General features: G+C 45.5%; 1 protein-coding gene across 2 annotated transcripts in view; it reads left to right on the top strand.

The window, feature by feature from the left end:
* Nucleotides 1-934: 934 nt before the first annotated feature.
* YBX3 (Y-box binding protein 3) overlaps nucleotides 935-25,322 on the top strand; it is a 38,536-nt gene continuing 14,148 nt past the window's right edge. The window contains exons 1-5 of one of the 2 annotated variants that reach the window (XM_067565678.1): nucleotides 935-1,286; nucleotides 6,724-6,787; nucleotides 9,185-9,218; nucleotides 21,692-21,781; nucleotides 22,667-22,789. In XM_067565678.1, the coding sequence (XP_067421779.1) occupies nucleotides 1,076-1,286; nucleotides 6,724-6,787; nucleotides 9,185-9,218; nucleotides 21,692-21,781; nucleotides 22,667-22,789 (522 nt within the window). In that variant the 5' untranslated portion in view covers nucleotides 935-1,075. The remainder of the gene's footprint in view (nucleotides 1,287-6,723; nucleotides 6,788-9,184; nucleotides 9,219-21,691; nucleotides 21,782-22,666; nucleotides 22,790-25,322) is intronic. The other variant, XM_067565677.1, reaches the window with a different exon arrangement.

Consider the following 25,322-nt stretch of genomic DNA (forward strand, 5'->3'; position numbering starts at 1 on the left):
AGTGAGTGCTCCCTGTTATATAAACAAACAATAAAGCTCAGTCCATGCCACCAGGAGCCTGTGAGACAAGGTTAAATGAGTGAATGGAAGTTGATTTTCTGAAGAACGAGGGATCATTCAGCACCTATTATCCTTATAGGGCGCTGCTGGGTTGACAGCACTTTCGAAAATGAGGCCACATACTTAGGTGCATAAATATGAAAAAACAGAAGTCTAACTTTATGCACCTGTGTTTTAAACTCTTGGCTTTTTGGGCACATTCAGTTTCACTGTTTCCCCTCTCTTCCCACAGTCAGTTTCCCCTGTTTGTGAAGGGTTTTTAAACAGCAAGAGGAAAGAGAAAACATTTTAAAAACAATGGAAAATGTGGTTGCAAATGCCACAACATTTGGCAAGTGTCAGACACAGGTGGGCCATCAATGTACTTTCTTTTCTTACATTGATTACTTTCAACGCCTTGTTTTAAGATAAATTAACTTGCACTAAGTCACAGATGTTTTATTGTTGGCAGAAAAACTGGGCCTGGACCTAGTCTCGCACTGGTGTAAACCAGGAGAGAATCCACTGAAATCAGTGAATTTACACTCGTGTGAAACCAGCCCCCAGGTGCCTGGGCGTGGGAACGGGATTGCACGAGGAGCAGAACTGGGCGCTAGGCTGTGTCGTGTCGTGTCGTGTCCTCATGGGCCCGCGGGGTGTCTGTTCGGCACCCAAGCCCTGATGATGAATACAGGGGGGAGACCGAGTCACACACACACACACACACACACACTCACGCACTCTCTCTCTCTCTCTCTCTCTCTCAAACTTTCCCTGCCGCCCCGTGTGGCGCGGTCCCCACGGCAGGCGGGGCTGGCTCGCCCTGGCGGCGCGGCCCCTTTAAATGCTAATGAGGCCGCCCCAGGCTCGGGGCCGGCCCTCGCTGACTGTATTAAAAACTTCGCGGGGCCATTTTGGGGGCAGTAAGACCCAGCGCGGAGCCCGAGCGACCCACCTCGAGCGCGAGACACCGACCCACCCGACGCGCCGCGCCGCGCGCCGCCACCACCACCGACCACCCCCCCGCGGAGACGCAATGAGCGAGGCGGCGCAGACCAGCCCCGCGGCGACGCCGGCCCCCGCGTCCCCCACGACCGCCGCCGCCGCGCCGGCCTCCCCGGCCCAGGACGCTAAGCCCAAGAGCCCCGCCAGCGCCAGCGCCCCGGCGGCCAGCGCCAGCGGAGACGCCGCCCCCGCCAGCAGCAGCAGCAGCGCGGCCACCGCGGACGCGGAGAAGAAAGTTCTGGGTGAGGCCCGGCCGGGGGCGCGCACGGGAGCCCTCCCGTCCGTTGGGGGCCGGGCAGCGGGCGCCTCCGCACGTGCGGCGCGCTGGGGCCGCTGACAGCGGCGGGGCGGCCCGGGCCGCGCCTCGTGCGAGCGCTGCTCGCTCGGCTCGGCGCGTGGCGGGCCGCGCCGCAAGACACCCGCGGGTGGGGCCGGGCCGGGCCGGGAGTCCCGCGTGGACAGCGCGGCGGCCGTTGTCGTGGCCGTGTGGGGAGCGCGCGTCCTGCGACCCCCGCTGCAGGGGGGGGGAGGCGCTGAGCTGGGACTTGCTGCGCGGCCGCGCTCCCCAGGCGGGGGCGGGGGCGGAGGCGGTGTCGCTCACGAGGACGTCGTTGAAAGTCCCTGTGTAAACGGGGCGGGCCGGGCCCTACGCAGCGCGCGCCGAGCCCTAGCCGAGGCGGCGGCACCTCTCGGCAGAGCTGTGGGACGTGCGCTGTGCAGCAGCGCTGCCGCCTTTCCCGGGAGCCCGCTGCTCCGCCCTGCTCAGGGGGAGGCTTCATCACGCTGCGGCCCGGACTGGAGTAAAGGAGGGCGGCGGAGGCGGCTCACCTGCGGGCGGGGCGGGCCGGGGGGGGTACGTTTGTTTGCGGTGGTGTTGCAGCTTGTTGGTCCCAGGCTATGAGACAGACAAGGCGAGTGAGGCAATATCTTCTGTTGAACCAACTTCTGCGGGTGAGAGAGAGGCTAGGTAGACCAGAAGAAGAGCTCCATGTAGCTTGTCTCTTTCACCAGCAGACATTGGTTCAGTAAAAGCTATTGCCTCACACACCTTGTTGACGTTTGTAATTAATTCTCAATATCCCTTTTCTGATGGAGGTAGATGGTTGTAAAGTTGGTTTCACAGGGTGCGTGGGAGCTGCTTTCCACAGGGAGAAAAAGATCTTCGTGTCGGGAGACCTGCTGCTTCCTCTCACAAGTAGCTGCTGTTGCCCATCACTATTTTAGGGAAGCTAGTGGCCTGCTAGTCACAGCCAGAGTATCGGGCATCAGAAATGATCCTGTGAGGATGATGCTCCTGTTTCACCAGACTCCCCATGATCTGACACACTTGGACACGTATTAGAGACTTATACTCTTTAAGATCAGAAGGGACCGTTATAATCCTCTAGTCTGACCACCTACTCAACACAGACCCCAGAGCCTCACCCACTCCTGCAATAGACCCCTAATAGTGTTGACTGATGTTTGTAAACAAATTCCTTAAGGACCTCTGAATGCCCTAGGTGAAGGATGGGGATTCCCTAGCATCTTAGTACAGGGGGGCTAGCATTGGGAAAGGAGGAGGGCCTTGGTCTGGCTGGAGGGCTTTTTGAGGCTATTAGGTGTGGTGGTTGCGGGCCAGGAGAGATAAGTGAGTCTGGCTGGAACTATGGGTGCTTATATTTTCTGTGAAGAGCAGGTGGAAAAGCCAGGTCAAGCTGGTGGGTCACATACGGATATTGGTCATCCGTTTCCTAGTCTTTGTTTTGCAGTATTCTGCGTTTACTTTAGTGATACTATGCTGGATCCATTTTGGGGAGATCAGCAATACAGTGTGGAGATATGTCAGTGGCATTCTGAGGGTATTTTAACCATACTCAGAGTAACTGGGATAATCCATCAGTATTCTGGAGTACAGTCACTCTGGCAGTATTGAGTTAAAGTTCTTTTGCAATACTGTGATGGGCAAAAATTCATCAAAGCAAAAACTCCTGGATTCCATCCCCTAGACTTTTTGCAAGTTTGAGTTCTGAACTGGACTTTGTGCCTCAGGCACACCAGGGATTCCTGATGGGTATTCAGCAGTTATGTATTCTGGAGTACTTCTAGTGCTGCCACCTATTCTAATTTCTACTGGACAGAATAACTTGTAGGATGGCTTAAGAAGCCCTAATGTATTTTAGCAACTGCTCTGTCACATGGTGTTTGCACCCGTCCAAAAAACCAAAATGAAACACATGATGAAAGGGGACAAAACTAGTCCGATGTGAAATTGCTCTTGTATCGTGATACTGCATACTCAGAAAGGACAGCATCACAGCCTATAAATCCCTTCAGTAGAACAGTTTAAATGGAAGAAGGGAGATGTTTTCAGTCTCTGTCAGGACAAAGTGTAACAACATGGTGCCAAGATGGTTAATGTGATAACACTGGGGCTGTGAGACTAACTAGTTGGGGAAAAGGCCTTCATGTTCACAGGTATGGAGACACTTCAGTAGGCTCCCCAAGGGAAGTGTTCAAAGTCCAATGGCTACTGACATACAGGAGCAGATTAGAAAAGATGTCCTTGGGAATGAAAATGGAAGGAGTCTTGTGAAATGCAAGAGGGAGAATATCATTGTGGATTCCCCCCACTTTCTTTGCTTTCTGTTTCATCAAGAGCAATTCTGAGCACATGGTAGCCGTTAGTAGACTATGAGAAAGTAGCTGATAAGATGTAATATCTTTTTGAAGCTCCAGTAAAAATACAGTTATAATCAAACCTTTCCTGACTGGAACTTGTGCCTTTACTACTTCCCCCCCCCCCCATAAGAGTGATAAAATCTTAAATTTGGTCTGATGTTAACACTGCTGTTGTCCACAAACCAGCCTTATTGCTATGTTTTGTTTGGGTGGCGGTTTGATTGCATTGGTTGAAAGTGGTCTCTTGAACAAATCTTGTTATCTCAAATGTCCATGTTAATGGCTTTGCAAATATGTATGCTTAGATTCTGTTTTAAAAAAAGAAACCAACTAGCCTAGTGCCACTGGAGGCATATTGTAACACGGGGCGAGACCACCTGAATTTGATGGATAAACAGAAAAGTTAGTTACCTACCAATTATCTCTGACTCTTCAGACACAAGTTTCATTTTTTTAATGAAGTTCCCTGGTATAATTGGTCAAATTTATGAAATTATTGGTTTGTCTGCTCCAGATAACATTCCATGGACCTGTTAAAATCAAAAATTGAATTAATTCAATTCCTAGTGGGACAGGAGTGCACACCACAAAAATCGCCTCCATGACTGACACTTACTGGTTTTCTTCTCCTCCCCCCCCTTTTGGCAGACTAAGTGGAAAGGCCAGGGTACTGAACTCTCATCCCTAGAAATGATACCTCCATGTGGAGATGAGGTACATTTATATGGATAATGACAACTTCCACAGTGGCACCTCTTTTTTTAAATTTGTCCAATGTAAATTGTATAGACCATCATGCTTAAAGACTTAGGCCTACCATTAATTGCATGGGGTTAAATAATAGTGTTCCTTGGAGGCAGTTTTTATTCCATAATCGCTAAGGCCCGACTTAAGTTGTGATATAGTAGATTCCTCAATAGTAGGCTTCCACCACAGTTTTGACAGCAGGAGCCCCTGCTGTGTGCAGGGCTGATAATATGAGCCCCTGGCGGCCAACCAGTGGAAAATTTGCAGAAAAGTAACAATGGACTTTTTATTAATGCAAATAATAAGGGCCATTATTATTTTTCCACAATTTTTCATGGCTTGTCTGGCTTGTCACAATGTTTTGACAGACATCCCTCAATTCATGTAGGGCCTTAATTTCCCATTTTGGGGTTTCTTGTGTTTTCCTCTGAAGCATGCGGTACTGACTCTGGCCAGGGGGTGGGGAATGGGATGGGGACAGGCCTGGATATTCAATGGACCCCTGCTCTGATCTAGTATTGGTAATAGCCGTGTTCCTATAATTCTAGTTAAGGGCTTTGGCCAAATTCTCAGTCCTGCTCCCTTTCTTTTCCTTGTTCTTTGAAGCAGGTATATTCAATACAAATAAGTTAAATGTTAGAAATTAATGAATTTCACAAAGTGAATTTTATCCTTTTAAAAATAATAAAATTCAAGGAAGTCTGTTTGCTATTTTAACATGCATGTTTGTCTGTCTGCATATTAACTTTCTGGAAAATAATACTTAGGTTCATTAAGGTAATAGATTAGATTACCCATTTACCAAGCTAGAAAAAATTTCCTTTCCAAAGAAATGTGTCAGTCTTCAACTCTTAATAGTCTTGGAGTTTAGGTCACATCTTTATATGTAAGAGATATGTGTTTCCTACAGGGCTTAAGTTTGATGGAACCCACACAAGTTCTGGGTTGAGACCATATGGCAGAGAGGGATGAAGAGGTTGAGACGCTCACATATGGGTGGAGATACTGCAGCAGTATCTGGCAAACTTATTTGGTTGGGAGAATGTCCCATGCTATAGGACCTGGTGAAACTTGTTCCTCCAAGACCGTATAGCAGGGCTCATGTAAAGGAGGGTGGATGGGGGACTGTTAGCAGAACGTTTCAAATCAGGAGCTGTGGAATTTTAGGTCTCAAGATCATGCTGAGTTCTCGGTAACTGGGACTGAGGGATCATGGAAAATTCCAGCATCACTAGCTGCCCTTTTGGTTTGTGGTAAAGACCTGTCAAGTCACATATCTGTCACCTACACTCCAAATGATGCAGCATGAGGTTCTCTGTGGTATTTTGCTTGGTCCACTTCCAGGTGTCCCGAGTAGTGGGACTTTTGACACTTCCCTTAAGGAGATTAAACCACAGCCTGATAGCTCTTACTGTTGAGGGGACATTTTCTGATATCCAGCTGGAAATGCTTACCCTTTGCTCTTTTTCGTCTCTTTATCCCTAGTTACAGATTCTCTTTTCCCTATATAGCTTTTCTCTTACACCAAACTCTTACATTCTATGGATACAGATATAAACATACCTGCTCCTTGGACAATTCTTCCTTTCTAGGCAATCAAAAGAAAGATAACATCAGTGAAATGGTGGACCTTTAACCAGATGGCCTGAGAGTCATCTGTGGGCCTTTAATGTTTTCCTCTTTCTCTCTAGTGCTGCACTCCCCTGCCATGTTTGCTTTTTGGTAGCTGGATACTAGAGTGATGCCCCCAGTTTGGCAGCTGGATTGTCTGCTTATATGTCCTGTATCTTGGCACAGCCCGTGCTCAAGCTAGGGATCACACATGGTGGTCAATAGGCAGTAGTTTGTTGTAGAAGTGGGAAGGGTAGCTGAGAAGGGGGAGATATGATCTAGTGGTGTGTGAGAATAGGACTGGAAATCCAAAAACCTGGGTTCCATTCTTGACTCTGCCACTGACTTACTGTTTGACTTCAGTCAAATTGCTTACCCTCAGTCTCCATTCCACATATGTGAAACAGGGCAATTTATCAGTTTATTTTACCCAGGTGGGGACAGATGAACTAAAAAGAGCTATGTAAATGCAAAGTATTATAAGTGAGTTTTCCACTGACTATAATAGGGCTGTGCTACACATTGGCCTGTCTCAAATAACTCAGTACAGTATTTGCAGGTATAAAGGAAGGGGAACACACATCTTTTGCATTAGATGCAGGAAGCTACTAGATGTGTTACTAGAAGGTGACTTTTATATTCATTTACTTTAATTTTCAGCCACTAAAGTTCTTGGTACTGTCAAGTGGTTCAACGTCAGAAACGGATATGGCTTTATCAACAGGTATGTTTGTTGTTGATTGATTTTTTAAATTTGTGCAAGCATCGCAGTTCACTTGCTTAATCGAGCTATTCACTCTTGAGTCTGCAAAATCAGGCTAGAAATCTCACGGGAAGAGGGGTTTTCTGAGATTTCTGAGATTTCCTGTTTCTGGTTGGGTTCAAAATACCACAAGACTGGCCTGTGATGCAGCATTTCAGCCCGGACACCCCCATAACCATTAAGGTTCTGAGTTAAAGCAAGATCATGGGAGGAAGTTATTGAACCTTTTCAAATCTGTGTGTTTGGGCGGGAACCAGACATGAGTTTTGAAGACAGGTTTAGTAAGGGTGTTCTTATTTCTGTCCAAACAGGGTCACTCATCCTTGTTCCAATCTCCACTAAAATTCCTCAGTGCCATATTTAATAATTACAGATGGGGACAGACTTGAACATGCAGAAGTTACAGGGTGTTCCAAAGATCAAGTCCAGATCCACATCTGAATTTTGGAAATGGTCCCTCTCTCTAGTGGGTCAAACCAAAACTAGCTCTATACCCCATGTTGAAGCCCACCCTCAAAGGCATGTTATCCACTTGTGTGTTATTAAACTGTTTTCTAAATGACTTCAAACAAAAAATGTGAGAGCTAAAAGCTAGTGGTACATGGCTTGCTACGAAGGCACTGTGATAAACTTAGTTGACAAGCTACAGAAACTTCCTTATTTTTTTAAAATTTTAAAAATAGTTTTCAAATATATATATTTTTTTAAATCCTGTGTCAGAAAATGGATATAGCAAAAGAACCCATGCGATCCTCAGTTCAGGGGGTTAGATAACTCATGGAGATCAGAGAAGAGAGAGAGAGTCTTTTTCATATCCAGGAAGCCATTTCCAGTACAATGCTGTATGCATTGTATTGTGGTGGACTGGATGTCTGAGGAATGAGAGAATGGGGCTATGGGAACCGTTCAGTACAGTCCCAGGTCAGTGGGGGCTGGCTGACTCTCTCTCTCATATAGGGCATGGAGATTGGGGATGGAGAGGGGATCTGATTCATGCTGAGGGCTCCATATCCCTTCTAAAGCACAGCTTCCAAGATTGTGCAGGAGGATAATGAATGGCTTGGAGTTAAGGAAAATAACATCATGCCTTCCATCTCTAGGTCATTGGTTTTACATCCGTTCCTTGGAGGTAGTGATTGTTTCCAATTACATTCTCAGTGAAATGAGTTTTCTGGGGCTCAGTTTAGTGGGTTTCCACACAATAACAACCATTATCAGAAGTTACACATTAATTCTTTCACAACTTTCTCTGACCCATCAGTTATCAGTCCTAGAAAGGAAGCCAAAAGGTTGAGTAGGCCATAGAGATTGCCCTTCCTTCCTGGGAAAGTAGAGATTAGACCCAACAGTTCTTCTAGTTCAGTATCCTGACTCTGACAATAGCCAATGCCACATGCTTCAGAGGAGGGTGCAAAAAAGCATGTAGTAGCTAATTATGGAACAACCAGCTCATAGTGGAAGTTTCTAACCCCTGTTATGCTTGATTTATGCCTTGAAATAAAAAGGCTTCTATTCTTATACAATTCTACCATCCTAAATAAGGAGGAGCATACTTGGGAGAAGGATGGGGGTGGGGAAGAAATCTCTCAGATTTCATGACTGTCAACTTAGCACCTTTTCACAAGCAACAGAATTAACTTCAAGTACCTTAGTGTAAACAGTATAGTGGGACTGAAATTCTTTTAGGGCAATTAAGGTTTCCCAGCTTCGTATTTGTGTGTGTGCACTGGTTGTGAGGTCTCAGATATGTCAGCCTGTATCACATGCAGAATCCTGCACTGGCTGGAGGATTGTCTAGACAACCTAATAAGGGGGTGTGGGTTCCCCCCCCCCCCCCCCATGTCTAGCTCTCCCCCTACCAGTGAGTATTCCTAGTAGCTCCTGTCCTGGGCTGTTTTGGGTTTCGGTGTAAGAGGAGCCCTATTAACAGCTGTGCTCGTCCTGTTGACAGTCTCATTTGACCTCTGGGATAAAATGCTGGGAGCTTTAGTTGCAGGACCTGTGGGGATGGGGGAAGAGAGGGAGAGAATTTAATAGTCTGGCTGCCCATGCCAGACTAAACCTTGGATGCCTGCCCACAGATTACAGGGTGGTCCCTGGGGAAGGTGGAAAATCCCCTGCTGTCAGGGAAATGATAGAGAGGGAATTCACTGCTAGGTCTGGATGTAGGTTTGTACTGTGTGTGGTAACCCAGGGCTGTGCTCCTTATGGAGACTTCAGAAGATGTATTTCCAGGTTCTGTTCCTCCTTAAAAGGGGTGCATGGGCTGGTGAGTTGAACTGCAAGGATTATCTCTAGTAAAACTAAAGGCCTAAATCAAATGTCTCATGATTACTTCTCTCTGAACTTTTTCCACAGAAATGACACCAAAGAAGATGTGTTTGTTCATCAGGTGAGTGAGAGACAATGGACTGCCTTTGTATCTTTTATACATTTTAAAACTTGTCATTACTGTATGAAACCAGAACAAACGCTCTTGTCCATACTATCTTTAAATACTCTTAGAGACTAGGGCCGAAAGGGGTCATCTTGAACAGCTTCAGCTTCTCATGTATATCACTGAAAAAATTCCTTCTCTTAGCTGCTCTCATTAAGTGGAGTTAAAGGGGTTGTCCTACTCTGAACTCCCCCCAGCTTCCTCTACGTGTAACAGTTACAGATTCCCTTCTCTGTCTTTCAGCTCCTCCTGTCTTGTCCACAGTGGTTTAGGTAGGGGGCCTTTCCAGCAGTGTAACTGCTCAGTTGATGTGGGGGAGGAGATACCCGGCTTATGTGAAATGAACTTCTTTTCTGCTTCCCCCCTCCCTCCCCCCACCTGCCTAATTCTCCCGCTCCCCATTTCTTCTGCACCAGACCAGTCCTCCCACTTTTCTTCTCTCTTCTTCATTTGCAGCCCTATTCCTTCTCTTGCCCTACTATCAAGCTGTTCTTCTGTCCCCTTTCTTGCTGTTTGTGAAGGAAAGGTATCCAGTCTGGTCCTTACCCAGCCTGGATGCTATCAGCTGTCACAATGTGAGACAGCTGCAACCAAGAATGACAGGCAGGAGGGAATGCACCAGGTGACTGGGCAGGGAGTAGTCACCAAACAGCCTGCTGGCACACATGAGGTTCCCTGAGCCATCAGCAGGTCATGCTTTTAAAGTGTTTCCCCATAACCTGGGAAGTTGAGGATGTCTACCACTGTAATCTGAGGGTTATATGGCCAGCAGCTGTCTGCATTTACACCACACTCATTACTGTAATATCTGAGAGATGCACATTTGACCAGCAGGCTACGTATGCCCCCTCTTAGGAAGCATATCCAAAATGCCACAGATCCACAATTTCAAATGCCCCCTCATGAGCTGGCATTTGGTATAGAATCTGAAACTTTAAGCACCAAAAGCACAGGCCTCTACCGCTTAAAGCTAAAGGAGTTATGCCATCATCTGTAAGCAGGAGGTTCTTATTCTCTATCTGAGCCAGCCACTGGATGGTGAGGAGAGACACACATAGGTTGCATGGTTGGTTCGGATGTAACGTTGTTTGTGTGTATATAACCTCACTGGTGTTAAGGATGTTCCGCTTGGTGGTGTGACTGAGTCACAAGTGAAGTGACTGTTCTTTTGGGTGATAGGAGTCAGAGTTCACCTCATAGTTTTAAGGAGTTTGTGAACATGTCAATGAGCGATGAAATAGCAGGAGTGTTTGTGTGTAATGTATTACTATTTATATTGCATTAGGGGATAGTGCCTCATGTGCTGAGCACTGTACAATATCTGACTCCCTGTTCTAAAGAGCTGACAGTCTTAAGTTTTGGGCTATAGGTAGCAGGTGGATACTGCTAACAGAAGGGGTCAGCACAAGGGAACAGTGAGATGAGATTGGTCATGGTGAAAAAGGTGATAGCAAGTCAGTTGCCTAATCATTGTCAATCATTATAGACATCATGGCAGTGAAATATTTTTAAGGAAAAATTTAAATAAGGAAATGAGATGGCCCTACAGCTATTAACAATAGTATGGGAGTAGGCACAAAGATGCTTCTTGAAAAGTGTGTTTTGGTTTTTTTGTTTGATTTTTTTTAAATCAGCAATCAAGAATGGCATTGGTAGCATTCCTGTGTAAAAGATGTGAAGAATGATAGTTCGTGTTTTGATGCAGCAGAGTTTCCACCCACTCTCCCCCCTCATGCCCTCTGTTCCTGTCCTCGGGGAAGTGGAGATTGCCAGATTCTCACCACAGCTCTGTGAATCCTGCCTGTAGATTTAGGACCTATAGTGGGGAGATGGGGAGAGAATTTTTGTCCTTCCACAGCTCAATATATGGGTAAAATGGGTGGTTAAAATCCTGTAGGAGTGTTCCCTGTGAGCAAAATTTAGCTCTGATGTTGGTGAGTGAAACGCCATTTATTGTCAGATGTCTATTTATTCTAGGGTTAAATTTGTCCCGGTGTCTCAACATCTATAACGAGACCATTCTGGCTGGTCTTAAACTTGGTCCAGGATGAATGTTCCTGAATTCGCAGTCCCTTCCTTTTCTCCTGTTGTCCCACCAGCCTACCAGGAGCCCAAACTGAATGATGTTTGAAACTCTGAAGGACTGACCTCCTTCAGGAGATGCTAGGGTATTGGAATTGGTATTGATTCAGTGGGAAGTGATATCCCCACTACAGTAGTCTGATTTTCTCCTGGTTGTATTCCCAGCCATGTACAAACTAAACCAGCCCCGTTTAATTTACAAGAGCTGGGAGGGATCTCATCACCCCTCAGGGTGATGCATTCAGTCAAGCAGATTGAGGCCTGCCTGAGTGAGAAGGAAAGAGAACAGTCAGGCAGGGAGTGGCAGTTTGAAAGGCGTATCAATCACATACACAAACATCCTGCTCTGAACTGCCTCTTTCCGCTGTGGGTAGTGACTGTTTGGTCTCTGTGGACTCCTCCTCCAGCACTTCGGGAGCATGGAGGAAGGGCTGTATTACACATGTAATCTCTTTAGAATAAGGCTGACCTAGTTGAAGGGACACACACGGGTGGGAGGGGAGCAGGCCGATTTCATGATCTCTGTGAGGGTTAACACACTTTATTTGCTGCTATTGGATGCTATTTATATATACACGGAGCATGAAGATTAAAATGCTTCTCTCCTTAGAGCATACGTGGCTGCTTTGTATTAACAGTTTCTCCCTTGCGATGGCTACAAATTATGTAGACTTTGGGGCTAGATAGACCTATTTGACCTCATCTTGCTTATCTTTCCCTACTATCTTGGCCGCAGCTCAATCATTCTGTGGTGTATCATCTAGGGCTCTGTCTGTTATGGGTTATAAATGGCTCAAGTGATGTGCCTCTACCATCCTCATTGGGAGGCTATGGCTATTGCATAATGGAATAGATGAAGAAATATTTCTTGAAGCTTTCCTCCTGAAATTTTACCTAATTTATTCTAGTTGCAAACCCTTTAGCACCCTTAAGTCCCTATACCTCTTTGGTGCTTAAAAACTTAAGAATGGCCATACTGGTTCAGACCAGTGGTCCGTCTAGCACCTGGTATTGGCCACTGTCTGAAGACAGGATATTGGGCTTCTGAGGGAATGAACAGAATAGCAATCACTAAGTGATCCATTCCCTGTCATCTACTCCCAGTTCTGGCAGTCAGAGGCTAGGGATACCCACAGCATGGGGTTACATTCCTGACCATCCTGGCTAATAGCCATTGATGGGCCTATCCTTCATGAACTAATCTAATTCTTTTTGGAACCTGTTTAGTTTTGGTCTTCACAACTTCCCTTTCCAACGAATTCCACAGGTTGATTGCGTTATGTGAAGAACTACTTCCTTTTGGTTTTTTGTTTAAATCTGCTGCCTCTAAATTTCATTGGCTGACCCCTGATTTTTGTGTTATGTGAAGGGGTAAATAACACTTCCTTTATTCATTTTTGCCATGCTATTCATGATTTTAGAGACCTCGATTATATCCCTCCTTAGTTGTCTCTTTTCCAAACTGAAAAGTTCTAGTCTTTTCATTCTTTCCAGATATGGAAGCTGTTCCATATCCCCTAATCATTTTTGACACCCTTCTCTGTACCTTTTCCAGTTCTAACATCTCTTTTGAAATGGGGCAACCAGAACTGCACACGGCATTCAAGGTGTGGGTGTACTGTGTTGTGTTCACGTTACGGATGGTGGGCTAATACCATTCTATGTAACATTTATATCCACCAGGTTGTGTGGATGTAACTGGGAGTAATGCTTAGTCCTATAATACATAAGAATCATTTCAGCCCCAACTGAAATGCAGGTGCTTCTTGGATGGAGCATGGCTATTTATTTAGCATTACACAATACCATGATATGATTGTATCATCAGAGGACACATGAAGAATAACTTCTCGAAATAGGTTTCTCCTTGGAGAAGGAAATACTGTTTAAGTTTTTAACAATTGAATGACCACTGTCTTCATTTGTAATGCTCTCACCTCTAAGATGGAAGGCTGAGTCAGTCTTGGTTTCAGACCTGTTGCTAGTACTGCAGAGCAGTAATGGAGAGAGTGCTGCTATGGTCTTCTTTTGGAGAAGACTTTTTTGCTGGTTCAGCAGAGTTCCTTGTGAACCATTCCTTCATTGACAATCTGTGTCTTACTTTGTTTGACTTTTGAATGAATACAAAATCAGTGTTTGTCTCTGTGTAGAACAGCCTCCAAATCTCTCCATAGCTAATATTTCTAATAGCACCATTTTATCTAAGTGAAGTGTTAAGAATTGCCATTTTTCTATCCATAGATCTCATAACACCACATTTTGAAACTATCCAGTCTGTTTGTCCTCAGTCACCATAGTATCGGGACACCTCACAAATTTGAATTTATCCATTCTACACCCCTGTGATATAGGGAAGTCGAGTATTCTTTTCCTCATTTGACAAATGGGGGTAGGCAAGGAGACACTGAATCAGATTAAATGATGTGGCCGTGGCCATGGCCATGCAGAAGTCTGCATCACCGCCAGGAACTGAACCCATAGAGTCCAAGTTCAGACAGCAAAACCATAACATCTTCTTCGAGTATTGTCCCTGTGGCTGCTTCACTCTAGGTGTTGGTGCGTCAACGATCAGAAATTTTTATTAGCAGTGCTCATCCAGGTTGCGCGCAGACCCTGTCTCGTGGCACTGTTGGTGCCCTTTTCAGTGCATGCAACCCAATCCCCTTCAGTTCCTTCAACTGTCTGCGGTACGAGGCGGAGCCCTCAGGAGTTCTCCTCCGCTCATCAAATAATTCTTTAATAGTTAGTTAGTTTCTGTACAAATATAGCTAGCTTGCTTTTTAATTTTACTCTTAATTTTAGCCTTAGTACTTATCTCCTCCCCGCCCGGGCCACAAAAGGGTAAGTGTGGTGTGGTTTCCCCTTCCCCTTCTTTCAACCATACCCTTCCTCACAGAGTAAGTTAGAGAGAAAAAGCTTACTGGACTGTGCGTCATGCCGGGTTCATTGGGTTTCAAAAGATGCACCTTATGTAGGGACTCAATGCCAGTATCTGACGGACACTCACAATGTATCAGATGCCTACGTGAGGGACACCCAACACTGAAATGTGTCCACTGTAAATAATTTGAAAACCAGAGCCAAACATGACAGACCTGCAGCTGAAACTTATCCTAATGGAGAAGTCACTCAGACTTGCTTCTGACCCTGGACAAGGTAACACTTTGTCACAGGAAAAGTCTAGCAGGAAAAGCCATTCAACCCTGCCTGGAACTGACCATGCCAAGAAAAGGAGGTCACCGCCCACAGTGGGTAAAAGACCTGGTACCAACGAGGCCGTAGGTTCCTCAGGTATACCCACTAGCATGACACCAAAGGACCCTCATCCCCGTACAGAGTCAGGCAAAACTAAACATTCCTTCTCTGAGATAGCACTGTCAAAACTAATGGTCTGCAAAAAGGCAACAACCGCCACAACGTAGACATTGATAATAGAGCATATGGCACCAACACGTGATACAGCACCAGCATTCGCTAAGGCATCTGCACCCACCCTGATACTGTCTACAGTGCCAATGGTGCCCATAACTGTGTCGGCACCCCTTTACGCCTTGGCACCAACCCCTGGTACGGAGCCAGCGGCGGCACTGACAGTACCAGCACTGCGAAAACATACAGAGAAACAGTGACAACATGAGCAAAAGGAGGTATTGTTAACATCGTCTCCTCAGTCATCACTGATACCTCACCAGTGCATTCCACTCATGATGAGCCCATCTCTCCATCCTATTCTCCAGTGATGATGACGGAGGAGATATGTTCTCCCAACACTCCTCACCCAATGTACAGACAGCCAGACATCAGCCTCAACTCAGACATCCCACACATCCATGTTTGGACCTCCATGGTCTGGGCCGCCAATTCACTACCATATGAAGTGTCCAGGCTGGGACACCTGGTCTAGCAATATTAGATCTTAAAGTAGACCAAGCCCACACAGGCACAGATCACCAACAAGATCTCTCCCAACAGTCTTGGAACCACCTGAACTTACAGAGGAAAGGGAGGAAAGTATGGAGCAGGAAACACCACCCACACACAATTCATTTTCTTCTCCAAACGAGGCTATAATCCCTCCTTCCACTACTGCAGCCAACTTTAAGCAGTTTCAGGAGTTGTTTGAGAGTGGCAGATAATCTAGAAATCCCATTCCAGGAGGTTGTTGAAACACAGCATGAACTTTTGAAGATCTTGCAAACTTCAGCTTCTTCAAAAATTGCTTTCCCCATTGATGATGCCCTCATGGAACCAGCCAACAACATCTGGCAAATGCCCACTGTTACCCCCACCTGCAAAAGGGCGGACAAAAAATACTATATCCCCACTAAGGATATAAAATTCCTTTTTACCTACCTGGCACTGAACTCTCTTGTCATAGAGGCAGCTAACCAAAGGAGCAAGCAACAACAGTACAAGTCAATGCCACAGGACAAGAATGGCAAAAGACTAGACCTATTCAGTAGAAAGGTCTACACATCAGCAACTCTGCAATTACGAGTGGTAAAGTACGCAGCACTCTTCTCAAACTACGATCACAATAATTGTACAAAGATGTCTGAATTTACTGAATGTATTCTGGATAACAAAAGAACCGTTTCAATCCTTTTTCATAAAGAAGGGCTGACTGGTAGAAAGAACCACACTACAAGCCTCTCAACGTAGTGGATGCCGCAGCCAGAACCATAGCAACCGCCATGGTCATGCACAGGGCATCATGGCTTCACTCTGCAGCTTTACTTAGGCAGCTACGAGCTACTATAGAAGATCTCCCATTTGACAAGGTGAATCTTTTCACTGAGAAAATAGATGAAGTCATGCATATGAGGAAGGACTTGCAAACCACCGCTTTATACCCTCAGCATATACATACCTGATGAGGAAAATAATACAGGTATCAGCTGTACATTTCAAGATGCCAACAATACTCTCAACACAGAGGATACAATCAATCACACACCAAACAGAGACATCAGCGACATTGGTGGTTGAATCAATAGTCCTCAACATTCCAGGTGGCTCCCCCAAAACCTAAATTTTGAGTTCTTGATCGAGGGCCTGCACGACCTCCCTCATTATCCAGTGCCAACAATGATGCAATGGCCACCCCGTTCAAGCACCAATTGCACCCCTTCTACCACAAGTGGGCAAATACCACAATAGACAAATGAGTTTTAGAAATTGTCTGTTCAGGATATACTGTCCCCTTCCCCATCCCTCTCACAAGAACCTATTTACAACAAGAGATGAAACACCTACTACAAATGGTGAGGGACATGTTCCATGGCACCTGGCACCTAACACTGAGGCAGAGGCTTCTGTTCCCATTACTTCTTAACCCAAAAGAAAAGAGGAGGATGGAGACCTATCTTAGACCTCAGAACACTAAGTTTGTAAAGTTGCAAAAATTCAGGCTGGTCACACTGTCTACCATAATATCGGTGCTGGAAAAGGGGGACTGGTGTACAGCCCTTGATCTTCAAGATGCATATTTTCACATCAGTATCCACCTGACACCTAAGAGATTCTTGAGATTCACACTAGGAACCAACCACTACCAATACACGATGTTATCCTTTTGGCTTTTCTACTGCACCAAGGGTTTTTTCCAAAATGCTTGCCATTGTAGCAGCATATCTATACAGGGGAGGAATCGCAATATTCCCCTATTTAGACGATTGCTTGATAAGGGCACACAGTCGACTGCAGGCCATTCAAGCAGTTCATCTCACACTGATGCTATCCCAAAAGCTGGGACTGATGCCAAAGAGCAAGAAGCCCACTCTAGAACCTGTACAGCAACTAGAGTTTATTGGCGCTTACCTGGACTTACTCACAGCCAGAGCGTCTCTGCCAAGGGCCAGGTTCGATGCTATAGTAAATCTGGAATCCACAATAAGGAACAGTTCAACCTTGAACGTATGCACGTCTCCAAATGCTGGGCCATATGGCTGCCACCACCTTTGTAGTGCAATATGCACAATTACACATGCAAGCCCTACAGTATACAGACCACACAAACACTCACTACACAGAACATTGGTGATGCCAAACAAAGCTAAACAATCATTGAAATGGTGGACACAGCCCAACAACTTGATAGCAGGGATCCCGTTCACACAAGAAACACCCTCACTCATGATCACCAAGGATATCACCATGGACTCATCCTTGATGGGTTGGGGAGCACACCTACAAAAACACACTGTACAAGGAAGGTGGTTGCTAAAGAAACAAATCTACACATAAACCTGTTAGAGCTACGTGTAGGCCACAATGTGTGCCTTCGTTTCCTACCATTTGTAGCAGGCAAATCAATAAAGATAATGACTGACATCGTCTGTATGTCTTACATAAATTGACAAGGAGGCGCAAGATCTAACTCCCTGTGCACAGAAGTGATAAAACTATGGAACTGGTGTATATGCCACAACATCAGCATTTCAGCTGCTTATTTTACCTGGAATTCAGAACACCACCGCAGCCATCCTCAGCAGGCAATTTGGTCACAATCACGAGTGATGTTTTCTAGGGTCCCACTGTGTAACTATTTTCCAACAATGGGGTCACCCCACAATCGATTTATTTGCTACAGTGCAGAATTGCAAATGTCCCCATTTCTGCTCACGAGCAGGACTATGAAAAGGATTGATGGGGGATGCATTCCTCCTCAACAGCAATGCAGATCTTCTTTATGCATTCATAGAATATTAGAGTTGGAAGGGACCTCAGGAGGTCATCTAGTCCAACCCCCTGCTCAAAGCAGGACTAACCTCAGCTATATCATCCCAGCCAGGGCTTTGTCAAGCCTCATCTTAAAAACCTTCAAGGATGGAGATTCTACCACCTCCCTAGGTAACCCATTCCATTTCACCCTCCTAGTGAAAAACTTTTTCCTAATGTCCAACCTAGACCTCCCGCCCTGCAACTTGAGACCGTTGCTCCTTGTTCTGTCATCTGCCACCACCGAGAACAGCCTAGCCCCATCCTCCCTGGAACCCCCTTTCAGGTTTCCACCCATCCCACTGCTATCCAGGACTATACACACCACACAAATACAAAGCAAGAGCAATGATAGCACCATCATGGCCCAGACAAACATGGTACACTTATATGATGCAAATGTCAGTCTGCACACCAATCTCTCTCCCGCTGTTGGAAAATCTCCTGTCTCAGGACAGAGGATGGATTCTTCATTCAGACCTGAGGAAGCTGCATCTAACGGCCTGGCTCCTAACTTGGTTCTGACAAGGAAAACCAGAGTGTTCTGAACCAGTAAGGTACATCTTACTAAACAGCAGAAAACCCACTGCTAGAAAAACTTACCTCCAAAGGTGGGGTAGGTTCACTTCATGGTGCCAACAGAAGCAGGTCTCTGCCATAACCGCACCAATCCCAATACTACTTGACTATCTCCTGAGCTTAGAGTCAGGATTATAAATTAACTCACTCAAGGTCTATCTAGCAGCCATCACCACCTTGTGTAGCCATATAGATAAGGCAATCTTTGCACACCCAACTGTGAAATTTCTGGTATTCAAAATTTATATCCACATCTATGTCCTCCCCACAATATTGTGGGACCTTAATCTAGTCCTAAGGACCATCATTTAAGCCATCATTTGAACCTTTGGCAATGTGCTTGCTAATGTATTTTTCTATGAAGGTATCATTCCTAGTGACCATCACATCAGCATGACATGTAGGTGAACTCTGAGCACTCATGGCCATCCACCATACACAATCTTCCACAAGGATAAAGTGACCCTTAGACCTCACCTGAAATTTCTTCCCAAAATCACATCAGCATTTAATCTAAATCAACCCCTGGCAGCACACAGGATGTGACCCTGCCCAGATTGGATGTCAGGTGTGCCATCGCATTCTACCTGGACAGAACAAAGCCATTCAGAAAATCCCCTAAACTTTGTATCAGTTGTAGAACATGCCAAAGGCAACACCATATCCACATGCAGACTCTCAAAGTGGATTTCATGTTGCATCCATACATGCTACACACAAATGGGTGTATCAGCACCACAGGATCAAAACACATTCAACCAGGTTAGTCTCTGTCTACAGCTTCCTTATGTAATGTACTAATCATAGATATATGCAACGCAGCTACCTGGGCCTCAGCTCATACATGTCACAAAACATTATACCATCGACCAAGCATCAAGAGCTGATGCATCAATTGGACTATCAGTACTTTCCACTGTACTACCTACTGACTCCAAAGTCCCTTCTGCCAACTAAGGATACTGCTAGAGAGTCACCTAGAGTGAAGCACCTACAGGGACAGTATTCAAAGAACAGAGGGTTCCTTATCTTGTGCCGTAACCGAGGTTCTGTGAGATGTCTCCTTGTGGGTGCTCCACTACCCAGCCTCCTCGCCTCTACTTTGGAGTCAAGAGCTAGGGCTTCACGGTAGAGAGAGAACAGAAAGGGGTTGGGCCACGCATGCCAAAAAAGGCGCCAACGGTGGCACAAGACAGGATCTGTGCATGCATGACCTCAATGAGCAGTGCTGGTTTAAAAAAAAAAAAAAAAAATCTCCTGTCAAGGATGCTAGGATATGCCAACACCTAGAGTAGTGCACCCACGGGGACACATCTCAAAGAACCTCCGTTATTGCGCAAGGTGAGTAACCCTCTTTTTCTTTTCCTAATTTTGATCTAAACTGTCTCCAGGTTTAATTGTGATACATAGCTCTTATTTATAGCACCTTTTTCATGTGAGGATCTCAAAGCACTTCTAGGTATACTTAATCCTGCGTCAGCACAGGAAGATGGCCTAAATGATCTCTAGCCCTATGTTTCTATGATGCTTCTTCAATTGAAGTCTTTGGTATAAGTTCCACTAGCTTTAGTAGATGTAGGTGTAGGCCCACTAATTGATCAAAAAGCCTTTCAGTAAATGTGGTCTGAGTTTTGATATTCAAACAGAGACCAAAACCAGAGGTTTTACATAGTTTTTCAGGTTTTGTTGCAAACATCTTGCACAGCTTTCCTGCATTTCCTTTGACACTTTGGGGCACTACTGGATTAGGAGGGATGGTCTGGTAGAGAGATGAAGTTAATAGTGCCATCCATCATGATATTTCTGCCAAACTCCTTACTGCCCATCTCTCCTTGGCTGTCCACAGAAGAGAAATTCTAGATGCTGTCAGGGTAGTGTCTGCCTATGCCCTCTATGATCTCTGAAAGCATGTCAGGTCTTGGGCCTCCTGCCCGTATCTGTCTCTGGACCCAATTAGATCAGACCCAGGTACGTTACCCACGTATACCAAACACCATGCAGTTCCCACTGGGTTTCAGGCACTTGTCTCCTCTCTTTGGAGACTTCTGACTAGTGATAGTGTCCTACCACCTTCTTAAAACAAAGTTCTTTTTTTAATAGGGCCTGAGCATTAGAGAAAAATGGCATATGGGCCTATTTAGTCTTCTCTAATATTATGCTTCACCACAAGCAATTAAATGAACTTTTCCCGAGTTACAGGAACAGAACTCGATTGTGTTCTGTTAGCAAGTTCAGATCCCCCTGTGAGTCTGAACATCTCTCAATCTAATTCTTTCTCTGACCTAACCTGTTTGAACTTCTTGGGGGGAGAGGGATGCTGCCTATGAAGAGGGCTAGAACCATTAATATATTTGATCTGGCGTTATTTCTTAATGATCTTTTAGCTGTAAGGTGTTTGATGATCAGAAAAGGCATCCTCTTCTTGCCCTTGGTTCTGCTATCCAGACAAACCCCTATGGTCGAATATCCCTTCCATTATATGATACAGAAATACCACTGTAGTGACAGATCAATACAGCATTAAAAACATTTGTCACATGGCATTCTTTTTGGTTATTTCTCCCCATGCAACTCATTGTTGAGGACGGTAGAGTTGTTGGGAGGGTATAGTGCATACAAGGGTAAGCTATGACCCAGGAGACCTGGGTTCAGTTCCTGGCTCAACAGCAGACTCCGTGTGTGACTAGGGGCAAGTAACTTTATCTACTTGGAGCCTTCATTCTATGTCTAAAAAAAGAATAATACCTCCTAATTACACCTGTGTGAGGTAGAGTGTGTACTCCCTTAAGGATTGTGGGGTGCTGAGATTAAAAAGGTGCTCAGGGTCATTTAAATCACTAGATAGTGCCCTCTCTGAATTAAGCAGTGTGAGGCTGTACGTGAATAGTTTGAGATTGGTCAGAGGCAAGGATAGCAGCCACTCTATCTCCTTGCAGCCAGCCACTAACTTGCTATTGGGGGAACTGCTCCAGGAGAATTGGATTTCTTTTGCATTCCACCTCTGACTTTTGATCAGGATGATGACTGTGTTTTGTCTCTCTTTAAAGACAGCGATCAAGAAAAACAACCCACGGAAATACCTGCGCAGTGTTGGTGATGGAGAGACTGTAGAGTTTGATGTGGTCGAGGGAGAAAAGGTGAGAGAGATGGAAAAAGACCTAAGTATTCTCAGGTAGTCCGCTGCTACCTTTCTCCCAAGGGGGATGGATGTAGGATCATTTCTTTGTAACATCCTCCAGTGCTCTGTCCAATCTAGTGATCTACTCCACTGACAGATTGTCTAACATTTCCCTCAGGAGACTATTGTCCAGTCTGATGACTCTTTCCAAAACGTATCACAATCTCCACTTTGAAACTGTGCCTCTTTAATTTCATCCCATTGCTTCTATGGGCTGTAATTAAAAAAAAAAATCAAAAAAAAAAAAATCCTTATTTGACCAGATTAATATTTTCAAATAGGAAGGCTGTAGATATGTATCTGCATGTTTTGTACCACACTGAATAATTCTCTTCCTCCTTGGTATTTGTACCCTTCAAATACTTGTAAACTCATGTTCCTTGTTAATTGTCATTTATCTAAGCTATAGTTACTCAGGATTGTTTTGATTTTGTATTTTGTGCTTGTGGGGGGGGTTATTTGGCTATTTTTGGTTAGGGGTTTTTTGGTTTTGTTCCTATAAATCTCTCTTCATAATTCAATTTTTCTGGCCTGCTGATCAGTTGCTGTCCTTTGAACTCACTATAATTTGTGAATATATTTCTGGTCATGAGGTTGAGAATATCTGGTCTGCTTTTGCATTCTTGCCATATGTACTTTGTGAAGAATGGAAAAATAATCAGTGTCAGAAAAAACCTGCACTATTTGGAGGGAAGAAAATCATGTCTTGTCTTAATTCTGTAGTTATGGAAACAGGTGTTTTGATTCCCCATCTTGCTTCCTTTTTCTGCGTCTGTCCACCTTCCACTTGGGTCTTGTTCTCTTGCATGTTCTTCATCACTTCCTTTCTCTGTTCCCATCTCAGGGTGCAGAAGCAGCCAATGTCACTGGTCCAGACGGAGTCCCTGTGGAAGGCAGTCGTTATGCTGCAGACAGGCGCCGTTACCGACGTGGCTATTATGGCAGACGCCGTGGACCGCCTCGTAATGTAAGTCAGGCTCATTTTTAGTTCCAGCACTTCGACTTAAAGCCCAGATTCTGAGATTCCCTGCTTGAGGATTGGGGAATTCCAAGTTAAGCACTATGTCACGATGAACCAATCCAGCTGAACTTGGAGGCAAGTGGTATGTTCCTCCTGATGTGCCCAGAGGAGAGAGGTTAACCAGCCACTGTCCTCACCAATATTGTGTCTACCATGTGGAGCTGACAGTACATTCAAAGCCACTTTGAGCTTTTCTGAAGGTATACTTTCCTGGTGTCTGTCTCTAGGTGGACATTTGAAAGTGGTTGGTTGGTTGTGAAGTATTTTTCTCCTTAAAAACTTGCCTCTTTGCACAGCGAAGTGCTCACTCTATGCTCTTCACTCGGTCCTTTTTTGATTCTGTCTACACTGGCCTAAAAGGTACTGGAATAAACCGTTGCTTTCCTTGCCCCATACAGGGATCATGTTAGGCCCTATCCGTGCAAGGGCTTTAAGCAGTGCATTTTTTGCCTGGTGATTATGCCAGTCTGATGCCTCCTATGCCTGGGTAAAACCCATTCAGTAAAGCATTGTACAGAATGCTGTGCTTTCACTCTGTGCACCACATGGGAGATATGTTTGATGCTCTAGGCTCATCTCAAAGCCTACAGCCTGATAACTTGACAGGTCTTCCAAGGGTATTCAGATCAGCCTCTGTGCTAAGGTCCTCTGACACAGGATCCAAGACATACACTTGACAGTTCTAATGCCAGAACAACCTTCTTTTGCAGATTGAAGATCAGAATTTCCTTGACTCTCTGTTGGGTGCAGATCCATCACTGGTGTCACTTAGATTTACAGTTGCAATATCTGCACCAACTGCTAAGATCTCAAGCCTTGGCATTAACGCAGGAGGTAGCAACAGCAAAGAAAGGAAGCCACATCCCTCTCCTTCATACCCTCATCCATGAGGGCATCAGACTCTCATGGCATTGCTGTTGCCTGTTCTCCATGCTACTCAGTAACTAGAATAACTAATATGGACTCCTCACTGGTTCAGATGGCAGTGATGCCTTTTGACATCTTTGTGCCTGAGTTTGGGGGGGTCCACTGTCAAGGCAACAAGCCACCCTACCACTTGCTTTTTTTGCTGCTCAAACTCTGTGCCTGTACTGAGTTCTCTAGTCTCAATCCAGAACTGCCTGGGGGTGCCTTCAGAGATTAACCTGGAGAGTCTCCTGACTCAACCATGGTCATGTTCTGTCACCTCAGATCAAGGCATCATAGAAGGATATCTTGCAGGGCCATCTTCAACTTATGTGGCCCTCTGTACAGGGCTCCATGAAAACCTCTGTACTGGCACCAGTACCCTTTCTAACACATTCTCTTTCCTCTGCACCAGTGCCCTCACAAGCACCTATTCATCTGCCACTGACACAGCCTGTGTTTGCTCTCACTGATACCAGTAGGAGACCCCCTTGGATCTACCCACATCTGTGGAATAGGATGAAACTTTCAGAGGAACTGTTCAAGTCCCTTTTGTAGGCATATATGGATGGTATCCCATCAAAAGAACACATTGGTGCTTCAGCCATTTCCCTCCTTATGAACAGACACTGTTTCAGTAACTAGTGGGGAGAATGACAAATGTTCTCCATCTGCAAACAGGTAATGGCACTGGTGATGATATGTCCCCTGTTCATCATATTACAGATGCAAACCAGGTAGAAGGTTGCTCTGTCTACAGCTGTGGCCAAGGATATCTGACTCTCTATTCTCCTCTCAGTTTTTACCATAGTGTTGCTTGGCAAACTCCACACTGGTACCTGCAGTACAGGAAAGAAGGGTCAGTAAAGTGCCCCTGTTCTGCCCTCTGACAGATTGTAAGCTGGATGTTTTGCCAGATGTTCTACTTATTCATCTTACTAAGAGTTTGGGTGGCTAACTATTAAGCCGCGTGTCCCATTTCAGTTATGCCCTGTGGATGCCACGAGCCACGTCCTAGACTCTTTTTGCCAGAGGAACAGAAGAAAGGACCTAGGACACTGGTCACTGAGGGTCATGTGCTTGCTAGGCACTCCCTAAAAGCAGCATATGATACCTTGCACAGAAATGCAAGAACAGTGGCCATAGGAGTGTTCTGCTTTTGAGTGCCTGCACTTCTTTAATGACTGAACAGATGAAGCCCTAGAGAACATTAAGGCCTGTGCCCGCTCCTGATGACTAACATTCCTCTTCCTCAATTCTGCAAGTCGGAAGGGCAGACCTCCTCTAAGTCGGGTTCCCTCACCACACAAAAGCAGGAGACCCCAAAGGTGATATGAGCTGCCCCTAAACATGCTACTGGCAAATGACTTCAGCAGTACAGGAGCAGGTTTCCTTTGGCACGTGGACCTCAGCATTGACCTTGAAACAAAAGTTTTGCCAGTGTGGTTGAGAGATGGTTTTTCTGCCTGGGTTGGCGTTAGGGGGTAGCAAGCAGGTGCCCTATGCCACAGGGGGACTTGCAAAGCTAAATTGCTCAGGCTTTGGCTTCAGCCCCGGGTGTCAGGGTTCAAGC

The sequence above is a fragment of the Emydura macquarii genome, unplaced genomic scaffold (assembly GCF_026122565.2).
Source record: "Emydura macquarii macquarii isolate MOO-44397 ecotype Brisbane River unplaced genomic scaffold, CSIRO-AGI_Emac_v2 contig_2694, whole genome shotgun sequence".
In the NCBI taxonomy this organism is placed as follows: domain Eukaryota; kingdom Metazoa; phylum Chordata; order Testudines; family Chelidae; genus Emydura; species Emydura macquarii.